The sequence below is a fragment of the Orycteropus afer genome, unplaced genomic scaffold (assembly GCF_000298275.1).
Source record: "Orycteropus afer afer isolate SDZICR_OR568_19922 unplaced genomic scaffold, OryAfe1.0 scaffold00107, whole genome shotgun sequence".
NCBI lineage: Eukaryota > Metazoa > Chordata > Mammalia > Tubulidentata > Orycteropodidae > Orycteropus > Orycteropus afer.
This window is the reverse complement of record NW_006921694.1, coordinates 5,166,742-5,189,824: the sequence shown is the minus strand read 5'-3', so window position 1 is coordinate 5,189,824 and position 23,083 is coordinate 5,166,742. Positions and strand designations below refer to the sequence as shown.

General features: G+C 40.1%; 1 protein-coding gene across 1 annotated transcript in view; it reads right to left on the bottom strand.

Annotated features, from left to right (window-relative positions):
- The window catches only part of CMYA5 (cardiomyopathy associated 5), a 159,645-nt gene extending 139,084 nt beyond the window's left edge, over nt 1-20,561 (bottom strand). Inside the window, exon 1 of the mRNA XM_007943481.1 lies at nt 20,416-20,561. Coding sequence (XP_007941672.1) covers nt 20,416-20,561 — 146 coding nt within the window. The remainder of the gene's footprint in view (nt 1-20,415) is intronic.
- Nucleotides 20,562-23,083: the final 2,522 nt, after the last annotated feature.

The window sequence follows — 23,083 nt, the reverse complement described above, 5'->3', positions numbered from 1 at the left end:
CTGGTGGGTTTGAACCGCCAGCCTTCTGGTTAGCAGTCAGGTGCCTTAGGCACTACGCCACCAGAGCTCCTAAAGACCAGAGAATCAAAAGCTAGGAATGCTGCCCCTGTGACTTGCTAATTGTATAGCTTCCTCATTCTGTCCCCTATAATTGCTTTAAGCCAACTGGGAAACATTGGCAGTCCAGCTAGCGTGCTATACACCTAGTTTGCTGTCCCACTGTACAGTCTCGTGCAGTGTTTCATTAAAGCTTGCTCTCTATAAACCACCTCTGTCTCTGCAAGCAATTCCTTCTCACCAGAAGACAAGAACCCATTTGGTTTTGCGGGGTCCCCCTCCTGTAACAGTTCCTCACCAGATCATTTTATTTTTAAATAGCTTTATATATATTTTATATACACATACAACACCAAAAAACTCTCTGCCATGGGGTCAATCACGGCTCATAACGACCCTTCCTTGGGTTCTGAGGTGGTATCTCTATGGAGGGAGTTCTGATGGCATAGTGCCTAAGGCATTTGACTGCTAACTAGAAGGATGGTGATTCAAACCCACCAGCCACTCCTGGGAAGGAAGGTTGGGTACTCTACTTCCATAGAGATACTGCCTTAGAAACCCAAGGAGGGGTTGCTATGAGTCAGATCTGACTGGACAGCAGTGAGTTTGGGTTTTTTGGTATCTCTATGGAAGTAGATTGCCCAACCTTCCTTCTGAGGAGTGGTTGGTGGTTTTGAACTACCAGCCTACATATATATATATATATATATATATATACACACACACACACATACATACACATTATGTCAGCATATATACACACACACACACACACATAATATGTATATAATCCGAGAAGCTGAACTATATGAAGAAGAACACAGCATCAGAATTAGAGGAAGACTCATTAACAACTTGTGATATGCAGATGATTCAATCTTGCTTGCTTAAATTGAAGAGGACTTGAAGCATTTACTGATGAAGATTAAAGACTACAGCCTTCAGTATGGATTACACCTCAACATAAAGAAAACAAAAATATTCACAACAGGAACAACAAGCAACATAATGATAAATAGAGAAAGTATTGAAGTTGTCAAGGATTTCACTTTATTTGGATCAAGAATCAATGCTCATGGAAGCAGCAGCCAAGATATCAAATGATCCCCTGATGTCTTCTTAAAACTGAACAATAGTTTAATTTAACTAGTAAAGAATGTCAACATTTACCCAAAAGCAGAGATGAGAAAACAAGAAAGGGAAGAGAAGCTGTATCAATGGAAACAGAATAAATGGAATGAGAATGCTGACATAATGTGAAAATTCTAACCAATGCCACGGAACGATTTGTATAAAAGTTGTTAAATGAGACCCTAATTCACTGTGTAAGCCTTCACCTAAACAAAACAAAAAAAAAGAATTTTAAAGGAATGTCTGCCTTGAACATTATGATCTATTAAGATCTATCTAGATGGGATCAAAAGGAGCTGTACTGGTATGGAGGGTAAGGCATTTGGCTGCTAACCAGAGGGTCAGCAGTTCAAACCCACAAGCCAGATCCTGTCAAACCCACCAGCTGCTCTGCAAAAGGAAGATGGGGCAATCTACTTTTGTAAAGATTTACAGCCTCGGAAAGCCAGTGGGGGTTGCTGCGAGTCAGAATCAACTCGATGGCACTGAGTTTGGTTTTGGTATATAGGATCAAGAGGAACTCTGGTGGCACAGTGGTCAAAGCATTCAGCTGCTAACCAAAAGGTCGGTAGTTCAAACCCACCAGCTGCTCCATAGGATAAATATGAGCCAGCCTGCTTCCGTAAAGATTTACAGCCTTGAAAGCCCTATCTGGCAGTTCTACTCTGTCCTATAGAGTTGCTGTGAGCCAGAATCAATTCGAGGGCAGTGAGTTTTTTGTTTGTTTGTTTGTTTATCTATGGGATCAAACTGACAACAGCAACTCAAAAGAGCAGATGTTGTTGTTGTTGTTGTTGTTGTTGTTATGTGCCATCGAGTCGGACCCAACTCATAGCAACCCCTCCTTGGGTTTCCGAGGCAGTATCACTATGGAAGTAGGTTGCCCCATCTTCCTTCTGAGGAGTGGCTGGTGGGTTTGAACCACCAACCTTCTGGTTAGCAGTTAAGTGCCTTAGGCACTACGCTACCAGAGTTCCCAAAAAAATCAGATAGAGCAGTCAATTTAAGCTTTTGTTAACGGTAGAAGAACAACTCAGAAAACGAAGGTGAGAATGGTTGTACAACTGTTGTTGTTGTTGTTATGTGCCATCGAGTCAGACCCAACTCATAGCGACCCATCCTAGGGCTTCCGAGGCAGTATCACTACCGAAGTAGATTGCCCAACCTTCCTTCCAAGGAGTGGCTGGTGGGTTTGAACCTCCAGCCTTCTAGTTAGCAGTCAAGTGCCTTAAGAATGTAATCAGTGTCACTGAATTATGTATGTAGAAACTGTTCAGTTGGTGTATATTCTCAACAATAGATAAATTATTGAAGAAAGAAAGAAATCAAATGATGTATCATCTTGGGCAAATTTGCTCTAAAAGAGCTCTTTACGATCTTAAAGAGCAAAGATGTTACTTTGATGACTGAAGCCATAGTATTTTCAGTTATCTCATATGCATGCAAAAGCTGGACAATGAATAAATATGACTGAAGAAGAACTGAAGCATTTGAATTACGGTGTTAGCAAAAACTGTTGAATATACTATGTAGCACACTGCCTAAGGCATCTGACTGCTAACCAGTCAGGTGGTGGATTCAAACCCACCAGCCATTCTGTGGAAGCAACACTGGGCAATCTACTTCCGTAAAGTTTTAACACCTCGGAAACCCAACGGGGGTCGGTCTCTATGAGTCAGAATCAACTTGACGGCAGTGGGTTTGATTTTTGGTTTATGGACATGAAAAGAAGGAACAGATCTGACTTGGAAGAAGTGCAGCCAGAATGTTCCTTAGAAATAAGAATGGAGAGACTTTGTCTCATTTGTTTTAGACATGTTATCAGGAAGGATCAATCTTGGTCAAGTAAAGCGTCAGCAAAAAAGAGGAAGACCCTCAATGAGATGGACTGACACAGTGGACGCAATAATGTGTTCAAGTATATCTATTACTGTGAGGACAGCACAGGACCAAGCAACATTTCATTCTGTTATATGTAGGGTGCTACGAGTTGGAACTGACTTGACAGCACCTAACAACAACAACACTGAGATAAATTCACATGCTGTACAATTTATCCATTTAAAGAACATAATTCAATGATTTTTAGTATATTTACACAGATCTGCAGCCATCCCCACTATCAATTTTAGAACATTTTTAATAAACCAGAACAAAATCCTACTTAACCTTTCAGTCTCCTACCCCCTCCACCTCAATCTTGGACAACCACTGATCTATTTTCTGTCTCTTTAGATTTCTCTTTTCTGGACATTTTATATAAATGGAAACATAATATTTTGTCCTCTGTGTTTGGCTTTTTCAGTTAGCATAGCGTTTTCAAGGTTCACCCATGCTGCAGCATTTATCAGTATTTCATTCCTTTTAATGGCTGAATGATATTCCACTGTAGGGATATATATATACCTGGAGCTCTGGTAGCATAGTGCCTAAGGTACTTGACTGCTAACCAGAAGGCTGGAGGTTCAAACCCACCAGCCACTCCTCAGAAGGAAAGTTGGACAATCTGCTTCCGTAGTGATACTGCCTCAGAAACACAAGGAGGGGTTGCTATGAGTCGAGTCCAACTCGACAGCATATAACAACAACAAAAACAACAGGGATATACCACATTTTGTTTATATACTCACCAGTTGATGGACATTGGTCTTGACTATTAAGAATAATGCTGCTGTGAACATTCATTTCAAGTTTTTGTGTAGACATATGTTTTCATTTATCTTGGATTTATACCTATGAGTAGAACTGGTGAGTCATATGGTAACTCTATTTTTACCATTTGAGGAACTGCCAATCTAATTTCCAAAGCAACTGCACCATTCCACATTCTGCTAGCAGTGTATGAACATTCTAATTTCTCCACATTATCACCAACACTTGTTATTATCAGTCTTTTTTTTTATTATAGCCTTCCTGGTAGGTGTGAAGTTGTGTCTTTTGTAGTTTTGATTTGCATTTCCCTGATGGCTAATGATGTTGAGCATGTTTTCATGTTCTTACTAGTCATTTGTATGTCTTCTTTGGAGAACTGTCTATCCACATCCTTTTTCCATTTTTTAATTGGGTTATTTGTATAGTTGAGCTATAATAGTTCATCAGACCACTTCTGGGGCATGATTTTAGGGTTGTTCCTGGCTAGTGAAAGCGTAAGTCTTCACTTTTCTTACGGTTCTATGAGCTACCAACATCTGTTATCATTTTTTTGCTTAAAATAGGCACAGCTTCTCTTGCAGTTCAGAACCCTGATTGACACAGGACCCAAGGCAGCACCCCTCATCTAGAGGGAATAATTTACATAAAGCTATGCTGGCAAATTGAAACCTGCTCAGTGGTAGTATTATTGCTAAAGCCTGAGCTTCTGAATTCATGGTTCTGAACTGATAAACTATGCAAACTCTGTCCAAGGGAATTTATGGGATTGACAAATGGAAACTTTGGCAGATTGAGCCACAAATGTGAACTGAAACAGAGAGACATAGAAAGAAAAATCTAAGAAAATGTTACCATTTCTTACCATTTTCCTCTAAAATAAAGTAGGTCACTGATTCTTGCAAGTTAGTCAGACAATACCAAAAAGAATAAAAAAATAAAAACCCCAAACCAGTTGCCATTGAATCGATTCCAACTCATGGCAGCCCTATGTGTGCAGAGCAGAACCACACTTCAAAGCTGTGACCTTTCAGAAGCACTTTCTTTCAAAGTGCCTCTGGGTAGGTTTGAACTTCCAACCTTTTGGTTAGTACCCAAACTCTTAACTGTTTGCACCACCCAGGGACTCCATTCAGATAAAGCTCAGATTTTCTAATGCTCTTAGTCCTTTCTCTCCATGTTGGTCTTGCAGTCACAGAGGCATCGTTCTGCCAACCTAGACTGATATTCAGTAACTCCACTAGGATTTGAAGTAGGGGTTCTAATTCCATTAACCAAATTTAATTGTACATTTGATACTAGCTTATATATTTCCATTGTTAACTTTGTATTTTTTTTTTCCAACTTTTGTGTTCTGGATTCCCTAAAGAGTGGATCAAGTATCACTTCCTCTCTTGAGGAATCCACCCAGTGTTAGAGGAAGTTTCCTTCTGCAGTTTCCTGGATGACATAGATCTAGGTACAGGTGATATCCTTAACTCACTCCTGTGAGCAGGCTAGATTAAGGCATAACTATAGCACCAGCCTGCTTTTGGTGCCCTCTCTTTTTCTAAGCACCCATTTTCCTCTTCTTGGTGTCCTCTCTACCTAGAAAAGTGTCCTAGATCCTGTATCTGACAGGATTTGTTCAAATGTGAATCCAATCTAAAATAGATACCAATTAACTCTTTTAATGGTGTTGGCATTTCTACAAATCACTAATCTCTCTCTTATGTTTTTCCAAATTCATTGACTACTTCTCATACTCCATGACCTTGCTTTGGCATCTAAGAGCAAGGTTATTTGATAGGAGGATGGTAACATGAGTGGTGTGCATCAGACAGTAGGAAACCTAAGATCCCGAGGATGAAATGTTTTATGGTGAGATCCAACCATTCATTCATGCAACAATCATTTCTTAAACACCTACTACAATACTGCCTCGGAAACCTAAGGAGGGGTCTCTATGAGTCAGGTCCAACTGAATGGCATATAACAACAAAAACAACAACATGTGCTAGGTACTGTGTTCTAGGTGCTGGGGATGCAGCAGAGAATAGAAGCAAGTTGCCTGCCCTCATGGAGGATACATTCTAGTGGTAGTGGCAATAAACAAACTAACATGTAAAATTTCAGAGTGATGGGTGTTATGAAGAAATGCAACAGGTGTTATGAAATAATTTTAAATAGTGATAGGTGCTATGAAGATAGTAAAAGATGTGAAGGGAGAGAACTAAGTCCATTTGGCAGGGTGGTGGAGGAAAGCCTCTAAGAAAGTGACATTTGCACTGAAACCTAAATAATGGAATTGAAAAGAAGCATTCTAAAGAGAGAAAACAGTAATTGCAAAGACTTGGATTCAGGAACAGGCTTAAGCTGTTGGAAGTTCAAAAAGAAGCCAGCATGTCTGGAATGTAGTGAACATGGCAGGGAGTGATAGCAGATGAGCTGAGAGGTAGCGAGGGGGCAGATCAGGTAGAGCCTTGAGAGCAGGCGAAGAGCAGTGCTTAAGTGTCTTGCCCCAAGCACACAGCTTGTAAGTGACAGAGTCTGGATCACAATCCAAGTCTTTTCTATTTACTGAGTGTTTTTCAATGCAATGTACTTGTTTATGCCCTAAACGATGTTCCATGCACAGGAGATTCATTAAGGCCCTTCTGGGAGATCCTGAAACATAAGAAGAGCCAAAGACAACATTTCTCTCTTCTCATACTCTCTTAAAAACAAAACAAACAAAAAACATACTAGATATGAAAACTTCAGAGCTTACCACCTCAAATTTAATATAAACTCCATATTTGAAACAGAGGATCTAAATTTTTATAGATATTATACTAAATGCCTATTGAAAGTTTACCCTATGCACCCATACAGCATGTGGAAAAGTTATTTTGGTGTTGCTATCTTTGACCTCATGAAAATTCAATCGCATTGGATTGCCTAATGTCTATTTTTAAACACAAGATCTACTCTCCTTATTACACATTAGGAAATTTAATATAGCCAAGGTACTGGTCAGGATTAGCTACCAGATTTTCAGAGTCTTTTATGCTTTTGCTTTTAAAATTTGAAGTAAATTGAAATAATTATTTAAAAATCATAAATTTATGCTCAAATAAAAAAGAAATAAATTAGCTAATAATGAATGTGTGTGTGTGTGTGTGTGTATAAAATATTGACATGAGCACAGAACTAAGATTTCTAGGACTGGCTCTGCCATTAGAGTAGGCTTAGAATCCTAGCTACAATACTTACTAGCTGTCTAAAGTTAGTAAATTACTCACTACTGCTAAGCCTCAGTTTTCTCTTCTGTAAAATGGAAACAATGCTTGTATCATAGAGCTATTGCATAAATGACTCAAAATAGCAAGTGACAGTGTTTGGCGTAGATTAGATGTTCTTTGAGTAAGTATTGGATTCCCTGTCCCTTTTCTGAGCCTTTGTTCAATCACAGAATCATGAGAAGGTTATGCTAGATGATATCTAAGGTCCTTTCTAGGATAAATGTCACCAGCAGCCAGGCGCTCCTGCCAGACTTAGACCACAAGACCAGAGAACTTTATGCTGTAGATAAAAAGAGGAAGGGCTAGAAAGAGAGGACCTGTGACACAAAGAAAAAACTCCTGGGAGAGCGAGCAAAGAGGATTTAGGTGCTGGACTTGGAGTGTCAGGGTCCTAGTGGACCCTTACCAAAGCTCCCCAGGACCAACTCATTTTACCAATGCATTTGCTTCAACTAATTAATTACTTGTAGGATTATTTGTTTAGCGTCCTCTCTCTGCAGAATCTAAACTCTCAAGACTATGAACTCTGTTTTATTCACTTCATGTTTACATTTCCTAGCACATAGTAGGCCTTCAATAAATACTTGTTGAATGAATGAGATACATTTTTTGAAAATGAAGTAAATACATTTTATTTACAAATTGACAATTTTAAATGCCCTAGTGAAATTAGCCATCAAGAGGAAATTGATGGTGAATGTAAATTTTGGATTTAGCATGTGGATTTTTCCTAAAAAGAGGTACACTCAAAGTAACAGCCCTATGAGAGGGCTTTGATCATTTAGCATTTGGTAGACTGAAGAATGGTATCAATTAATCTTCTCACACATTTTGGACTTTGTCAGATTAGGATGTGCATTTTGGAACTGAATCTGCTTCAACTGTTTTAATAGAGGACTTTTCACTGGACAACAAGCAAATCCTATTATCCTTCTATCTACGATCTGACTCAGGGATCAGTCTGAGGAATGTTTCCTGATAAGTCACAGAAAGTGGGAATGATGACCATGAGCATTTTAATTGAACAATCCCCCAGGACTTATCACTATTCCCTCTAAGGTACTGTGTATCCAAATCACTGGGCATTGTCAATCCCTGGAAAATGAATGGTCAAGAACCGATGAAATTCTACCTATTCTAACAGGTTCAACATCCCAACAAAATTTACTTCTCGAAAAAATCTGGATGATTTTACATTCACCCATTCATTCATTCACTTATTCATTCAACAAATATTCTCAACCATGGAAACTCTAGAGTGATTATGGATTATTTAAAGAAAGCTTAGACTATAAAGTGAACTATAACACTTGTGAGGAATGTACTGCTCAGAACAATCAGCAATATGAGACCAACAGGGCAGCATTTGCCCAGATACAAAGCTCAGAAGGAAGGAAAGAAGTAAAAATGGAAACAGAGAACTTAGGAAGGAAGTGGGAAGACAGCTGTTACACTGAGGGATTTGCAACTAATATTTAAAATAAAATGTATATAAATTATAGAATGAAAAACTAATTTGCTCTGTAAATTTTCATCCAAACCACAATAAAAAATAAAAATGAGAAAAAGAAAGAAAGAAAAAGAATGTGTAGGTGGAGCAGTGATTTGCAGCACAAGGCCTGGCACCAGGAACCAGAGAAATATCTAACCATTTCCTGTGGTTGGAATATCTTTTTGCCCAGATGTACTTTCTCTGAAAAACTTTTTAAATCTTATTTTAGGAAAAATGAATATCTTTTGCATATTCCTTTGTGAATAACCTTAGTGTAGCACTTACAACATTATGTTGCAGTTAATTGTGTCCTCTTCCCAGACTATAAATTTCTTGAGATAAGCAATTATGTCATCCAATTATCTTTATGCTCCTGGTAACTAGCACAGGGCCTGACATAGGGAATTCGTTATCACTGGAGTTCTTATGGATTCCAATGAAGCTAATTGACTTCTAGTATTGACTAGAACTAGTCCAATATGACAGCCACTAATGACATGTAGGTGAGGCATTGGTGGTACAGTGGTAGAATTCTCACCTTCCACACAGGAGTCCCAAGTTCGATTCATATTCAATGCACCTCAGACACAGCCAGCACTCATCTGTCAGTGGAGGCTTCCATGTTGTTATGAAGCTGACCAAGTTTCTGTGGAGCTTCCAGACTAAGAAGGACTGGGAAGAAAGGCCTGGTGGCCAACTCGAAGGCAGCTAACAACAACAACAACAACCTCATGTGACTATTAATGTGCTATACATGTGAAAGACATTATTAAAATTAATTTCATTACTTTCATTTTACCTTTTTTAATGTGCTACTGTTGTTGTTGTTGTTATGTGCCGTGGAGTCAGGTCCGACTCATAGTGACCGCTCCTTGGGTTTCCAAGGCAGTATCACTATGGAAGTAGATTGCCCAAACTTCCCTCCAAGGAGTGGTTGGTGGGTTTGAATCGCCAGCCTTCTGGTTAACAGTCAAGTGCCTTAGGCACTATGCTAATGAACTTCTAGTATTGACTAGAACTAGTCTAATATGGCAGTTCCCATTTGCTGTTGTTAGGTGCTATCAAGTTAATTTAGACTCTTAGAGACGCTATGTACAACAAAACGAAACACTGCCTGGTCCTGCATCATCCTCATAATCATTGCTATATTTGAGGCCACCATTGCAGCCATTGTGTCAATCCATCTTGTTCAGGGTCTTATTAATATCCATTAATGATCACAATGTGGAATGAACAAAATATGGATCTTGGAAAATTGGAAGCTGACAAAAATGAAATGAAATGCATTAAGATGGATATCATAGACATCAGTGAACTGAAATGACCATTTGGAATAAGACAATCATATGGTCTACTATGCTGGGAATGGCAAATTGAAGAAGAATGGCATCTGATCCATCATCAGAAAGAAAATTTCAAGGTCTACCCAGAAGTATAATGCTGACAGTAATAGAATAATACCCATACACCTACGGGAAAGGCCAGTTATTACTACTATTATTCAAATTTATGCACCGACCACTAAAGCCAAAGATGAAGGAACTGAAGATTTTTACCAACTTCTTCAGTCAGAAATCAAGCAAACATACACTGATAATTACTAGTAATTGGAATGCAAAAGTTGGAAACAAAGAATAAGCATTGGTAGTTGGAAAATACAGCCTTGTTGATAGAAATGACACCAGATTTCATGATAAAACTTTGCAAGACCAACGACTTAGCCACTATAAATACTTTTTGTCAACAACATAAAAGAGACAGGAATCAAATCAACTACATCTGTGGAAATAGATAATGGAGAAGCTCAATATCACCAGTCAGGCCAAGGCAGGGGCCAACTGTGGAACCAATAATCAACTGATCATATACAAGTTGAAGTTGAAGCTGAAGAAAATTAAAACAAATCCACAAGAGCCAAAGTGACCTTGAGTATATCCTACCTGAAGTTAGTGACCATCTGAACAATAGATTTGACACACTGAATACCATTGACCGAAGACCAGATGACTTGTGGTATGACATCAAGGATATCACACATGAAAAAAGCAAAAGGTCATTAAAAAGACAGAGATGAAAGAAAAGACCAAAACAGATGTCAAAAATGATTCAAAACTTGCTCTTGAATGGAGAGTAGTAGCTGAAGCAATGGAAGAAATGACAAAGTAAAAGAGCTGAACAGAAGATTTCAAAGAGGGTTCAAGAAGACAAGTAAAATGTGATCATGAAATTTGCAAAGACCTGGACTTAGAAAATCAAATGGGAAGAACACGCTCAGCATTTCCCAAGTTGAAAGAACTGAAGAAAAGATTCAAGCCTTGAGTTGCAATAATGAAGGATTTTATGGGCAAAATATCGAATGATACAGGAAGCATAAAAAGAAGATGGAAGGAATATACAGAGTCACTGTACCAAAAAGGAATACCAGAGTATCAAATGGTTTTACTGTTCAACCATTTCAGGAGATAGTGTATGATAAGAACTAATTGTATTAAAGAAAGAAGTCCAAACTGCACTGAAGGCATTGGCAAAAAACCAAGACTCCAGGAATTTATGGAATACCCACTGAGATGTTTCAACAAATGGATGCAAATCTGGAAGTACTCATTCATTTATGCCAAGGAATTTGGAAGACAGCTACCTGGTCAACTGACTGGAAGAGATCTAGATGTTTGCCCATTCCAAAGATCCAACAAAGTATGGAAATTACTGAACAATGTTGTTAATATCACACACAAGTATGATTTTGCTGAATATAATTCAAAAATGGTAGTACATAGACAGGGAACTTCCAGAAATGTAAGCTGGATTCAGAAGAGGATGTGAAAGAGTGGATATCCTTGCTGATGCCAGATGGATCTTGGCTGAAAGCAAAGAATATCAGAAAGATGTTTACCTGTATGTTTTATTGACTATGCAAAGGCATTCAACTACGTGGATCATTAACAATTTATAGCTAACATTGCAAAGAATGGGAATTCCAGAACACTTAATTGTGCTAATGAAGAATCTGTACATAGACCAAGAGGCAGTTGTTCAAACAGAACAAAGGGATACTGCGTGGTTTAAAAACAGAGAAGCTGTGCATCAGGGTTGTATTTTTTCACCATACTTATTCAATCTGTATGCTGAGCAAATAATCCAAGATGCTGGACTATATGAAGAAGAACACAGCATAAGGATTGGAGGAAGACTCATTAACAACCTGTGATATGCAGATGACAACCTTCTTGCTGAAAGTCAAGAAAACTTGAAGCAGTTACTGATGAAGTTCAAAGACTACAGCCTTCAATGGATTATATGGATTATACCTCAAAATAAAGAAAACAAAAATCCTCACAACTGGACTGATAGATAAGCAACATCATAATAAGTGGAAAAAAGATTGAAGTTGTTAAGGATTTCATTTTACTTGGATCCATGATCTACACCCATGGAAACAGCAGTCAAGAAATCAAATGATGTATTGTATTCAGCAAATCTGTTGCAAAAGACTTCTTTCAAGTGTTAAAGAGCAAAGATGTCACTTTGAAGACTACAGTGTGCCTGATGCAAGCCACTGTCTTTTTAATAGCCTCACATGCATATGAAATCGGGTTACTGAATAAGGAAGACCACAGAAAAATTGATGTCTTTGAATTATGGTGTTGGTGAAGAATATTGAACATACCATGGACTCCCAGAGGAAAAAACAAATCTGTCTTGGAAGAAGATAGCTGAAATGGTTCTTAGAAGCAACAATGACCAGACTTTGTCTCTCATACTTTGGTCATATTTTTAGGAGAGATCTGTCCCTACAGAAGGATATATTTTTTAATGTTGTTGTTGTTATGTGCCGTCAAGTCGGCCCCGACTCATAGCGACCCCTCCTTGGGTTTCCGAGGCAGTATCACTACGGAAGTAGGATTGCCCAACCTTCCTTCCAAGGAGTGGCTGGTGGGTTTGAACCGCCAGCCGTCTGGTTAGCAGGCAAGTGTCTTAGCCACTATGCTACCAGAGCTCCCATTTTTTAATGTAGCTACTAGAAAATTTAAAATTACATATGTGGTTCACATTGTTTTCCTATTGGATAGTACTGAACTAGATCAAACAATATTTTCATATACAATATACAGATTAGGAGCTCTGGTAGCCAAGGCACTTGACTGCTAACCAGAAGGCTGGTGGTTCAAACCCACCAGGCACTCCTTGGAAAGAAGTTTGGGCAATCTATTTCCGTAGTGATACAGCCTTGGAAACCCAAGGAGGGGTCGCTACGAGTCAGGTCTGACTTGATGGCACATAATAACAACAACAACATACAGATTGTTAATTCTCCAAGTTGTCCTGTTAGAAAGAGGTTGTATTGCCTGAATGAAGTCAAGGTTCTTGTTGAGCCTAGATTCAGAACATCCAGGGAATACAACACATTTTCTTTGTACATTCTATCAGGTAATGTGGCCTCTTCTTAATAGTTATGTTGGTTTAAAGAAAAAAATAATTCCAACTTTTGCTGTTGAGTCAAGTCTTGTTGAATCAAAGTCTTACCAAGGACATGTAGTATCCATGCAGCCAGTACTTAAATAGCTCTTCAGTTTCTGGCTCCAAGGGACTCTGTTTTATCTTTCTCTCCTCCCTCAGCCTCTGGCATCCTGAGCTCTCACTCCTCCATCCCAAGCTCTTCCCACTGACCTCAGAGGAGGGCTAGCTCAAATGACACACTTGTGAAAACACTTAGGTAAGTACCGCAGTGGGAGACACGATATAAATAGCTGTATGGAACAGAGTGCTCCATACTGATAACATAAACCATTTATAAATTCCCCTCACCTTTCAAATGTTTTGCTTCCTACAAAGATTAGTTAAATGTGAATGTCACTAATAATTTTCACTCTATCAGCTTAGCCAGATCTAGTTAACATAGGCACTGGCAAAGCTGTAACTGAAGGTGACAGAAGTTTTGGGTAATGCTGTAGCAAACGATTTTTGTGCTTAAACAGAGACATTAAAATTGGCTAATAGAGAATGATCCCAAACAAAAATGCTGGAAAATTTCAAAGTGCCCTGTGGGAGAGGTGAAATCAGTTGGGTTTCATTAGTCTATGGAGAGAAAAATACAAAACAATGACTGTCTATTGAATATTTCTCTATATACAGGAGACCATGAGATTGAAACATTTTTTTCATCACATTTTCTTTAAAAAAAAAACAAAAACAGTAGTATTATTGTAGACAGAATAGGGCTTCCTATTTCATTCGTAATAAAATTCATAGTCTTTATTATAGCCTACAAGCCTTACAAGATCTGCAACCCCACCACTTCTTAGACTCATCTCTGATCACTCTCCCCCTGGCTCACTCTGGTCCAGCAACCTGATCTTTTGTTGTTGTTGTTGTTGTCGTTGTTAGGTGCCATTGAGTCAGCTCCAACTCATAGTGACCCTATGTGTTGTTGTTGTTGTTATGTGCCATCGAGTCGGCCCTGACTCATAGCGACCCCTCCTAGGGTTTCCGAGGCAGTATCACTACAGAAGTAGGATTGCCCAACCTTCCTTCTGAGGAGTGGCTGGTGATTTGAGCCGCCAGCCTTCTGGTTAGCAGTCAAGTGCCTTAGGCATGATGCTACCAGAGCTCCCAGTGACCCTATGTACAACAGAACAAAACACTGCCTGGTCGTGCACCATCCTTATAATCTTTGCTACACCTATGCACATTGTTGCAGCTACTGTGTCAATCCACCTCGTTGAGGGTTTTCCCCTTTTTTGCTGGCCCTCCACTTTACCAAGCATGATAACCTTCTCTAGGGCATGGTCCCTTCTGAGAACAGGACCAAAGTAACCTGATCTTTGTGTTCCTTAAACAAGCCACACACATTCCTGCCTCAGTGCCCTTTCACCTGCTCTTCCCTTTGCCTAGAACACTTGTAATCCTTCACTTTCATTAGTCTCTGCTCAAATGTCATGTCATCAGGGAGGCTTTCTTTACCACCCTATTGAAAAGAACATATTTCTTATCCTACTGTTTTGGCTTCATATCACTTATTGCCACCTGACATATATTTATTTTATTTATTTCTCTTCTCACCCTGGAAAGTCAGTTCCAGAAGAGCAAGGACTTTGTTTGGTTCACTACTGTATCCCTGTGTCTACAACAGTGCCTGGCACTCTTGCTATTATAAGAGTTCAATAAATATTTGGTGAATGAATAATAAACATTAGATTGGAGTCCAGATAACTGGAGTCTAGTCCCAATTCTATGACTAAAAAGTTGTTTGACTTTACAGAAATGTCCCCTCACAGTTTCTGAATCTGTAAAATGATTGGTTGGGAATAGATGTTTCTAAAGCTTCTCCTAGCTCTAAAATTCTGGGGGTATTATAAATATATTATTTACAAATGATTTGATGTTAAGTTTTAGAAACACAAAAATCTTTTCTTTTTCATTTCATATATCCACAAACTACAAGCCTTCTGGGGCACTTCATTATGATTCAAGACCCTGCACCAGTGGTGGCGATGAAGCCTCCACGACCTTCTGCCGACTTTGAGGTGCTGCATACACCCCTTTTCTTCCTTAAATTTCTTTAACAGTTAATGAAATAATTATGGTTTTCTGTTTCTCCACCTAGAATGTAAACATTGTGAGGGGAGTAATGAATTCTCCTATTATCAGGCAAAGGGGAATAGGATCATTGCACGTACATAATTTTCATACCACTGAATGACAGCAGGACAGTAGTTTTCCGAACCAGTGCAAGCACTGGTGTAGGTAACATCGAGCTTTCTGTGGTAGAAAAGCCCTTGTACAGTAAAAGGGGAATTTTCCTAGAAAGAGGTTTGTTGTTGTGTTGAGTTGAGCACCGCCATAGAGTCAATCCCCGACTCATAGTGAGCTCTCCTTGGGTTTCCAAGGCAGTATCACTACCAAAGTAGATTGTCCAATCTCACTTCCAAAGAGTGACTGGTGGGCTTGAACTGCCAGCCTTCTGGTTAGCAGTCAAATGGCCTTAGGCACTACGCCTAGATAAAGGTAGTTATGGATAATTTTACATATTACACTTGAAAGGGTGAAAAAAAGATTTACAGACAGACTACACTTTGTGTCCTTTAAATTTTTAAAAGAGAGTTTATTTTTTCTAATATGCAGAAAAGCACTACATGTTCATTACAGAAACACTGAAAACTAAAATAAAGAAAAATATTAATCATTATTTCACTTAGCAATAAGCACCATTAACATTTTTCTATATTTCTTTTTGGCCTTTTTCCAGTGTATATCTTATCTTATGGTTGAGGTGATTCTAAATAATAAAATTAATTATTTTTTTCAAATTCACTATAAGCATTTTTCATATTATTAAAAAATTTTAGAGATAAAATTTTAATAATGACTCATCATATAAATGCAATAATTTAATCATTCTGTTATTATTAGATACTTAGGCTGTGTTAAATTTTTTTGCTATTAATGCCACTCAATTTTTTTTTTAATTTAGTTTGTAATTCAGTTTCTAAGATTGATTCTGACCTATGAGAAAATGTAGAGTCAACTTTTTTACTCAAGAAGGGGAAAAACTTCCACTGTTATTCAAAGAGATGTGGTTTTTCCTTTCCCTCCAATATTCAGAGTAGAAGCTTAATAAGGCCACTCAAGTTTCAGCCAATAATAAATAATGAGTCAGATGAGGCAAAGTATCTCTCCTCAAAAGGAAGAGGTGGTAAAAGTTTAATGATTTGTAGTACGCAGATCTAAGCTCACATCTGGGCTTTTATATTTATGTGTCTTGAGCTCTCTGGTGGCATAGTGACTAAGGCATTTGACTGCTAACCAGGAGGCTGGTGGTTCAAACCCACCAGCCACTCTGTGGAAGACTGGACGATCTACTTCTGTACAGATACTGCCTCGGAAACCCAAGGAGAGGTCTCTATGAGTAGGATCCGACTCCATGGCAGTGAGTTTGGTTTTGGTTTTTTTAATATGTAACTCTTAGTTTCCTCATCTTTAATAGGATACTCACCTCTCAGGTTGTTGGAAAGGTTTAAAATGTAAACACTTAGCACTGTGCCAGGCACAGAGTGAATGGTCCTTTTTAATTGTAAAATCTTGGTGGAAAAGCCAAAAAGATAGGGGGAAAAAAAGGTGAAACATCATTCCAACCTCCCATCCATTACAGATTACCTCAAACTCTCACCTCTGGTCTCAGAAGAAAAAGTTGAGGCCATATTTATAAACTAATGCACAACAAAATGGTTTGATTCTTACAACATGCTGAAGTAGGAGAAATTCTCTTAGGAATTCCTCTCCACTGATATCTTCATATTTATAATTACCGCTGCCATCTCCTTTCCCACTGCCTCCACTGTGATTCAAGCCCTAGACACTGCTTTTTTTCCTTTCTGCAAGTACCTACCTGATCTAAGCCCTCTCAAAACCAACTTTCCAATATTCTCTTATCAGACTAATTTTCCAACAATATTCATCTGTTCTCCAACGCTGTTCAGAAGTTTTACTGACTCCTTATTACCCAAGTCATCAAATCCAAAATTTTAAAAATGTGGTGGTTTTCAAGACTTCCATAACCACCCACCTTATTTCTAGATGTTTCCTGCTACTCCATGGATTCTGACTTCTTGCCTGGTGTCCACCTTACTGTCTGTCATCACAGCAGGCTGAAACTTGTTGTTATTGTTGTTGTTATGTTCCATCGAGTTGGACCCGACTCACAGTGACCTGTCCTTGGGTTTCCAAGGCAGTATCACTACGGAAGTAGATTGCCCAACCTGCCTTCCGGCTGAAACTTACTATATAGCTAATTCAGATCTTTACCCGAAGTTCTTGATCTTTGTCAAAGAGCAATGTGACCCCAAAGTGGCTCTTTGAATTACTAACAGCTGCTCATGTTTTAGTTAAAGTTAGTGTTTAGATTCTCTTAGGATAAATTTTGGTTGGGCAAGGGTATTGTTCTCAAAACTGCCCAGAAATCATAGGCCCCAAACTCCCTGTTCCATTTCCCACTGGTGTCTTCTCCTCTGACTTTCCTTTATGCATCTGCTGCTCACCCTCTAAGGCCCAGCTCATGCCCACTACTTCAAGGCAGTCATCTGGCTGTACATGCTCTCTTTTGACCTTCCACAGTACCCACAGACTCTCCTTTCACTAATTTATTAAACGCATAGTCTCATATTCTCCATATTGCTCCATAACTTTTTCCAGAAAGTCTTTGAGGGCAATGATTGTGCTTCATAGTTGCCTGGTAAATATGTGACCGATATCCAAGGCTTTTTATCTTATTGACCAATTTCCCTAATCAGTGTCACTCTATGGGATGCTACTACAACTTCAGCTTTATTGGCTTCGGTTGGGTAGGATTTTTAAGTTGGGGGAAGATGGGCATTCTGAAGCAATGGTGCACATCCATCTGTCACTTACAAAGCCTTTCTTGTGACAAGATCAATAGTCTTAGGAAGCAGCATCACTGGTGGACAGATACACCACTCAGTGGAAATAAAAGCAACATATTATCAAAGAGAACAAATGGAGGTGGAAACAAATCTAAACAGATAGTGACAATTCCTACTATGGGAGCTCTGGTAGCATAGTGCCTAAGGCACTTGACTGCTAACCAGAAGGTTGGTGGTTCAAACTCACCAGCCACTCCTCAGAAGGAAGGTTGGGCAATCTACTCTGTAGTGATACTGCCTCAGAAACCCAAGGAGGGGTTGCTATGAGTCAGGTCCGACTCAACGGCACATAACAACAACGACAATTCCTACTATTCTCATTTTATGACCTCCATGAAGAAGGATGAAGAGAAGGAAGAGACATCCAAGTGGAAGGTGACCTGTCTTTTTATACAGTGTTACATAATTGCATTTACATTCACTGAAATGAATTTGGGATTATGAAAAACAAGAAGCAGGGTTTTAAGAACAAGGGTAACTGAACTCATGCTTCTTTGTTCCAAAAAAATTATGGGCCTTTGTACTAAAATTGAAAGAATCCTGGTGGTGTAGTGGTTAAAATGCTCAGCTGCACACCAAAAGATTGGTGGACAGCACCCACCAGCAGCTCTGTGGGAGAAAGATGAGGCATTCTGCTCCTGTAGAGATTACAGCCTTGGGAACATATGGATCAGTTCTACTCTACCTAGAGGGCCACTATGAATCAGAATTGACTCCATCACAGTGGGTTGGTTTGGTACCAAAATTAATTCCCCTTACAGCAACCAAGCCCAGCACTAGGCACCTCAGAGATCTCCATTCATTTGAAGGCATCAGAGGGCAGTCTTTTTTTTTTTTTTAATTTTTATTGTGATTTGGGTGAAAGCTTACAGAGCAAATCCATTCTCCATACAGCAGCTCATACACATTTTGTTTCATGACATTGACAGCAGTTCCCACAATGTAACAACTCTCTCCTCACATCTTCCCTTTAGTTACCTCTTCCCTGTATTCTTTCCTATGCATTCCTGCCCTCTGAGCTATCTTTCTGTGCAAACACTGCCCTTTTGTTCTCCTACAATTGATCACTCTGAGGAGTGTATCTACCTGATGCAAATGTTCACCCTATATGCCAGTCTGTTGTTTGGCTGGAAGCCAGGGACTGAGCTCAATTTCAGATCCAATGGGTAACTACAGGACATAGTCTTGGGGGTCTCCCCAGGTTCCATCAAACAAGTAAACCTTGTCTTTTTATGATTTTGAGTTTTGTTCCACATTTTATCCCACTCTATCGAGGATCTCCTGTACTGATCCCCCTCTGAGTGGTTGACAGTGGTAGCCAGGCACCATGTAGTTCTTCTGGTCTCATGGTCACATAGGCTGAGGTTCACATGGTTCTCTAATTGCTTCCACGCATCTTTGATTTTCTTCATTCTTCTTTGCCCTGGACTAGGAGAGACCCATTTTAAGACCCCAGTCACTACTCACCAAAGTTGGATGTAGAACAATGTTTTTGTGTAGTATGGTATGCCAATTGAGTTTGATGTCCCTTGTGATCATGGTTCTGAGCCCACAGGTCCAACTACTCACTCGCTCAGGGGTGATTGGCTGTGGCCAAGAAGTTATCATAACCTTGCCCCTTGTTAGCTCTATTACATATATTGACAGTCTTACAGCACGTACAAATATGTATGTAGAAATATTGTCTGCCAGCCTTCTATATGGTCATGGGTATATTCTCTTTTACTTAGACATAACTGATCATTCGGCCTGTCCACCCATCTATTTACTCATAGATGAATGTTTATCACTAACAACAGAGTATTGTATATGTAAAAGGGTTTATCTTTGTTGTTTGTACCTCTTGTGTACCTCTCTGTGTCTTCCTCTTCCTCAGTGCCACTGTGCTGATCATTTTTGGTACATTGCGCTTCCCATCTAGGGAAGAGAGGCATTCTTGACTTCCCTCCTCCCACCCCCACGCCATCTCCTCAAGCTCAGGCTTTCAAAATTGTTCCTGCCCTTGGGCCAAATGTAAGCGTTCCTCCAGCCAGCACATTTCTGCAGTTAGGCAGGACCCTAAGTAAATCCCCAGGAATAAACAAGTGCAGCAAGTCACAAGGAGCAGGGGCGGGGGGGAAAGGAGAGGAGCTTTGCTGCAGGCGGGCCTGTCACTCCAGTTGACAGCAAGCACCTTCACCTTCAAGCTCTTTTTAAAAAGGCAGCATGCCCAGAGAAGAAGTGCATAGCTCGAAGGAAATGAAGTGTGGAGCTTAAAAAGGGAGGAAATAAAAAGAAGGTTGCAGATAGTTTCCCTCCCGAAGCACCTTCCCCCTCCACTGCAGGCATGTTTAGGCCTTCAGGCGGGAGCATTCTGGCTGCAGTGCCCAGGAGAGGCACAAGCTACCTGGCGTCGGGCTCCTCCTCCGTCTCCGCGGCCGTCTCGTCCTCCTCGCCCTCTGACTCCTCCTCCGTCTCCAGTTCCCGGGTCACCTCCTCGTCCTCCTCGGAGCCGAAGCTCACCGTGGCGTGGTTGCTGTCGCTGCTCGCCATCGCGCCTGTCCTGGGCCGGAGCCGGAGCCCGAGCCGGAGCCGCCCGCGCCCGCCTGGTGTTCTCCCTCTGACTGAGCCTCTGGCCCCTGCCCTGCCCTGCCCGGGCGGCTCGGATTCCCGGCCCGGGGACGAGTAAGCCCGGCGACTTTAAATAGAAGGCGTCAAAAAGTTTCGCCACAATTTCTGAGGCCAGGGCTAAGCGAGCCTGCCAACTTCCCCCAGCGGTCTTCTGCCCCAATTTTGGCAGATCCCGGGCAGTCCTTTTGCGTAACTGGAGATCATCACTGTCAGGGGCACAGGTTCCAGCAGTACCAGTGGGTTAAATGAGTGATAGGTACCCCAGTCCAGGCTTCCTTTCCTTCAGAGTGGGCTTAATTGGCTTTGTTTCAGTTAAATTACTTGAACAGGGAGCTCTGGTGGCCTAGTGCCTAAGGCATTTGACTAACCAGAAGGCTGGTGGGGAAGGAAGGTTGGGCAATCTACTTCTGTAGTGATACCGCTTCTGAAACCCAAGGAGGGGTCACTATGAGTCGGATCCTTTGGACCACAGTGAGTTTGGTTTTTTGGTAAATTACTTGAACAATCCTTTACACGACCAAATAATTACTTCTTACCAGCATCAAGCACTGTTGTTGCCAAGTGTCTCACTTTTATCCCTTTACAACTGTGGGTTGCATACTGTTCTATAGATAAGAGCTTGGGTAATTTGCTTAAAAGTCCATTTGCTGAAGTAGCCCAATGGGAAACAAGGCTACGTTTGCACTACTCAAAAGCCCAGTTTTGAACCATTGTTTAGTATTGGCTCCTTTTATTTTTGCACGTCAACAAATTGTGTATTCTCTTCAATGGCCCCTAACTTGCTCAACCATGAAATTTTATCTCCCCTAACCTTAAATCTGGGAGCTCTGGTGGTGTAGTGCCTAAGGCATTTGACTGCTAACCAGAAGACTGGCAGTTCAAACCCACCAGCCACTCCTTGGAAGATTGGGCAATCTACTTCTGTAGTGATACTGCCTCAGAAACCCAAGAAGTCTCTATGAGTTAGATCCAACTTGATGGCAGTGAGGTTTTTTTTTTTTTTTTTTCCGAGCCTTAAATCTAGAAGAGAAACAATTTTCCCCATTGGGTGGCAGGCTGGGTTTTGTGTGAAACAGCCTAAAGTTCCCAGACCTCTCCTTGGATCATGTCATGGCTTCCTATTGCTCAAGGACTAAAACCCAAGCTCCTCACCAAGGCAAACCTGGCTTCACACAGCCCATAACTTACCTGTATGGTCTCTGGAAATCAGGAGTTCCCTACATTCTCTGTCAAGTCACATCACTGTGCCTTCACTGACACAGCTTATTCCTAAGAGGTTCTTCCCACCTTCATTCACCTGTTTGCTCACATATCAGGATCCCGGCCTTTGAAATCCTGAAGTAAAGCTCAGAACCCCTTCTCCAAGTTCCCACATCATCCTGTATTCAAATTGTTTGTGTCTCTTTCCCTAGTAGACTTTGTTAAGAGTATTACTCATCTTTGTCCCACTACTCCCATCCCCTTGCCAGCCCAGAAGCTAGCCAAATACCAAAAACATCACATACATGTAAACGAATGCTCCTTGAAGAATGACCAGACCTGCAGAGTAGGTACAATAAAGATATTTTTACAATATATATTCTTTCTCATGATGATTTTATGGTTGGAACTAACATTTATTTTTAATTTTTTTAAATTATGTACATAAAACTTAAAATCATATATAATTTTTATGATTTTAAATTATATGTACATAATTGTTAAATTATATATATAATTATTAACAATTATATACATATAATTGTTAAAAATTACGCAGTTTAGAATTCTCCAAAAACCAAACTAAACTCACTGCCGTCAATCTGACTCATAGCATCCCTCCCCTTGGGTTTCCGAGGCAATATCACTATGGAAGTAGATTGCCCAGTCTGCCTTCCTAGGAGTGGCTGGTGGGTTTGAATGCCCAGCCTTGTGGTGAGCAGTCAAATGCCTTAGACACTACGCCACCAGAGCTCCTAGTTCCCAGCAAATTCTATTCACACAGTTATTAAATATGATGAATGTAAGCTAGATATTATTCACCAGTTATACTAGTTTGTATGCATATATTAGGTTCACCTACTGTAGACAGTTCATATACAGGACAAAAATGTCAGCTAGCAGACATAAAGGAAAATAAGAGAGACTAGCCTCTATATGTTTCTCTAAACCAGGTTTAACATCAGCCCTTATCTGACATATTTGGCCTATCACAAGGTACGTGTGATGGCTAAGATTCTGTGACAACATGGCTGGACCATGATTCTAAGTGGTTTCCAAGTTATGATATAATCATTCTCCATGACTAGATTATATAATCACCTGTACGATAAGATATGCAATGTGCAGCCAGTCAGTTGAAAGGGAGTTTTCTCAGGGGTTTGGCCTCCTTCCATACATACATGTGTGTGTGTGTGTGTGTGTGTGTGTGTGATACTTCCTTGGAAACCCAAAGAGGGGTCGTT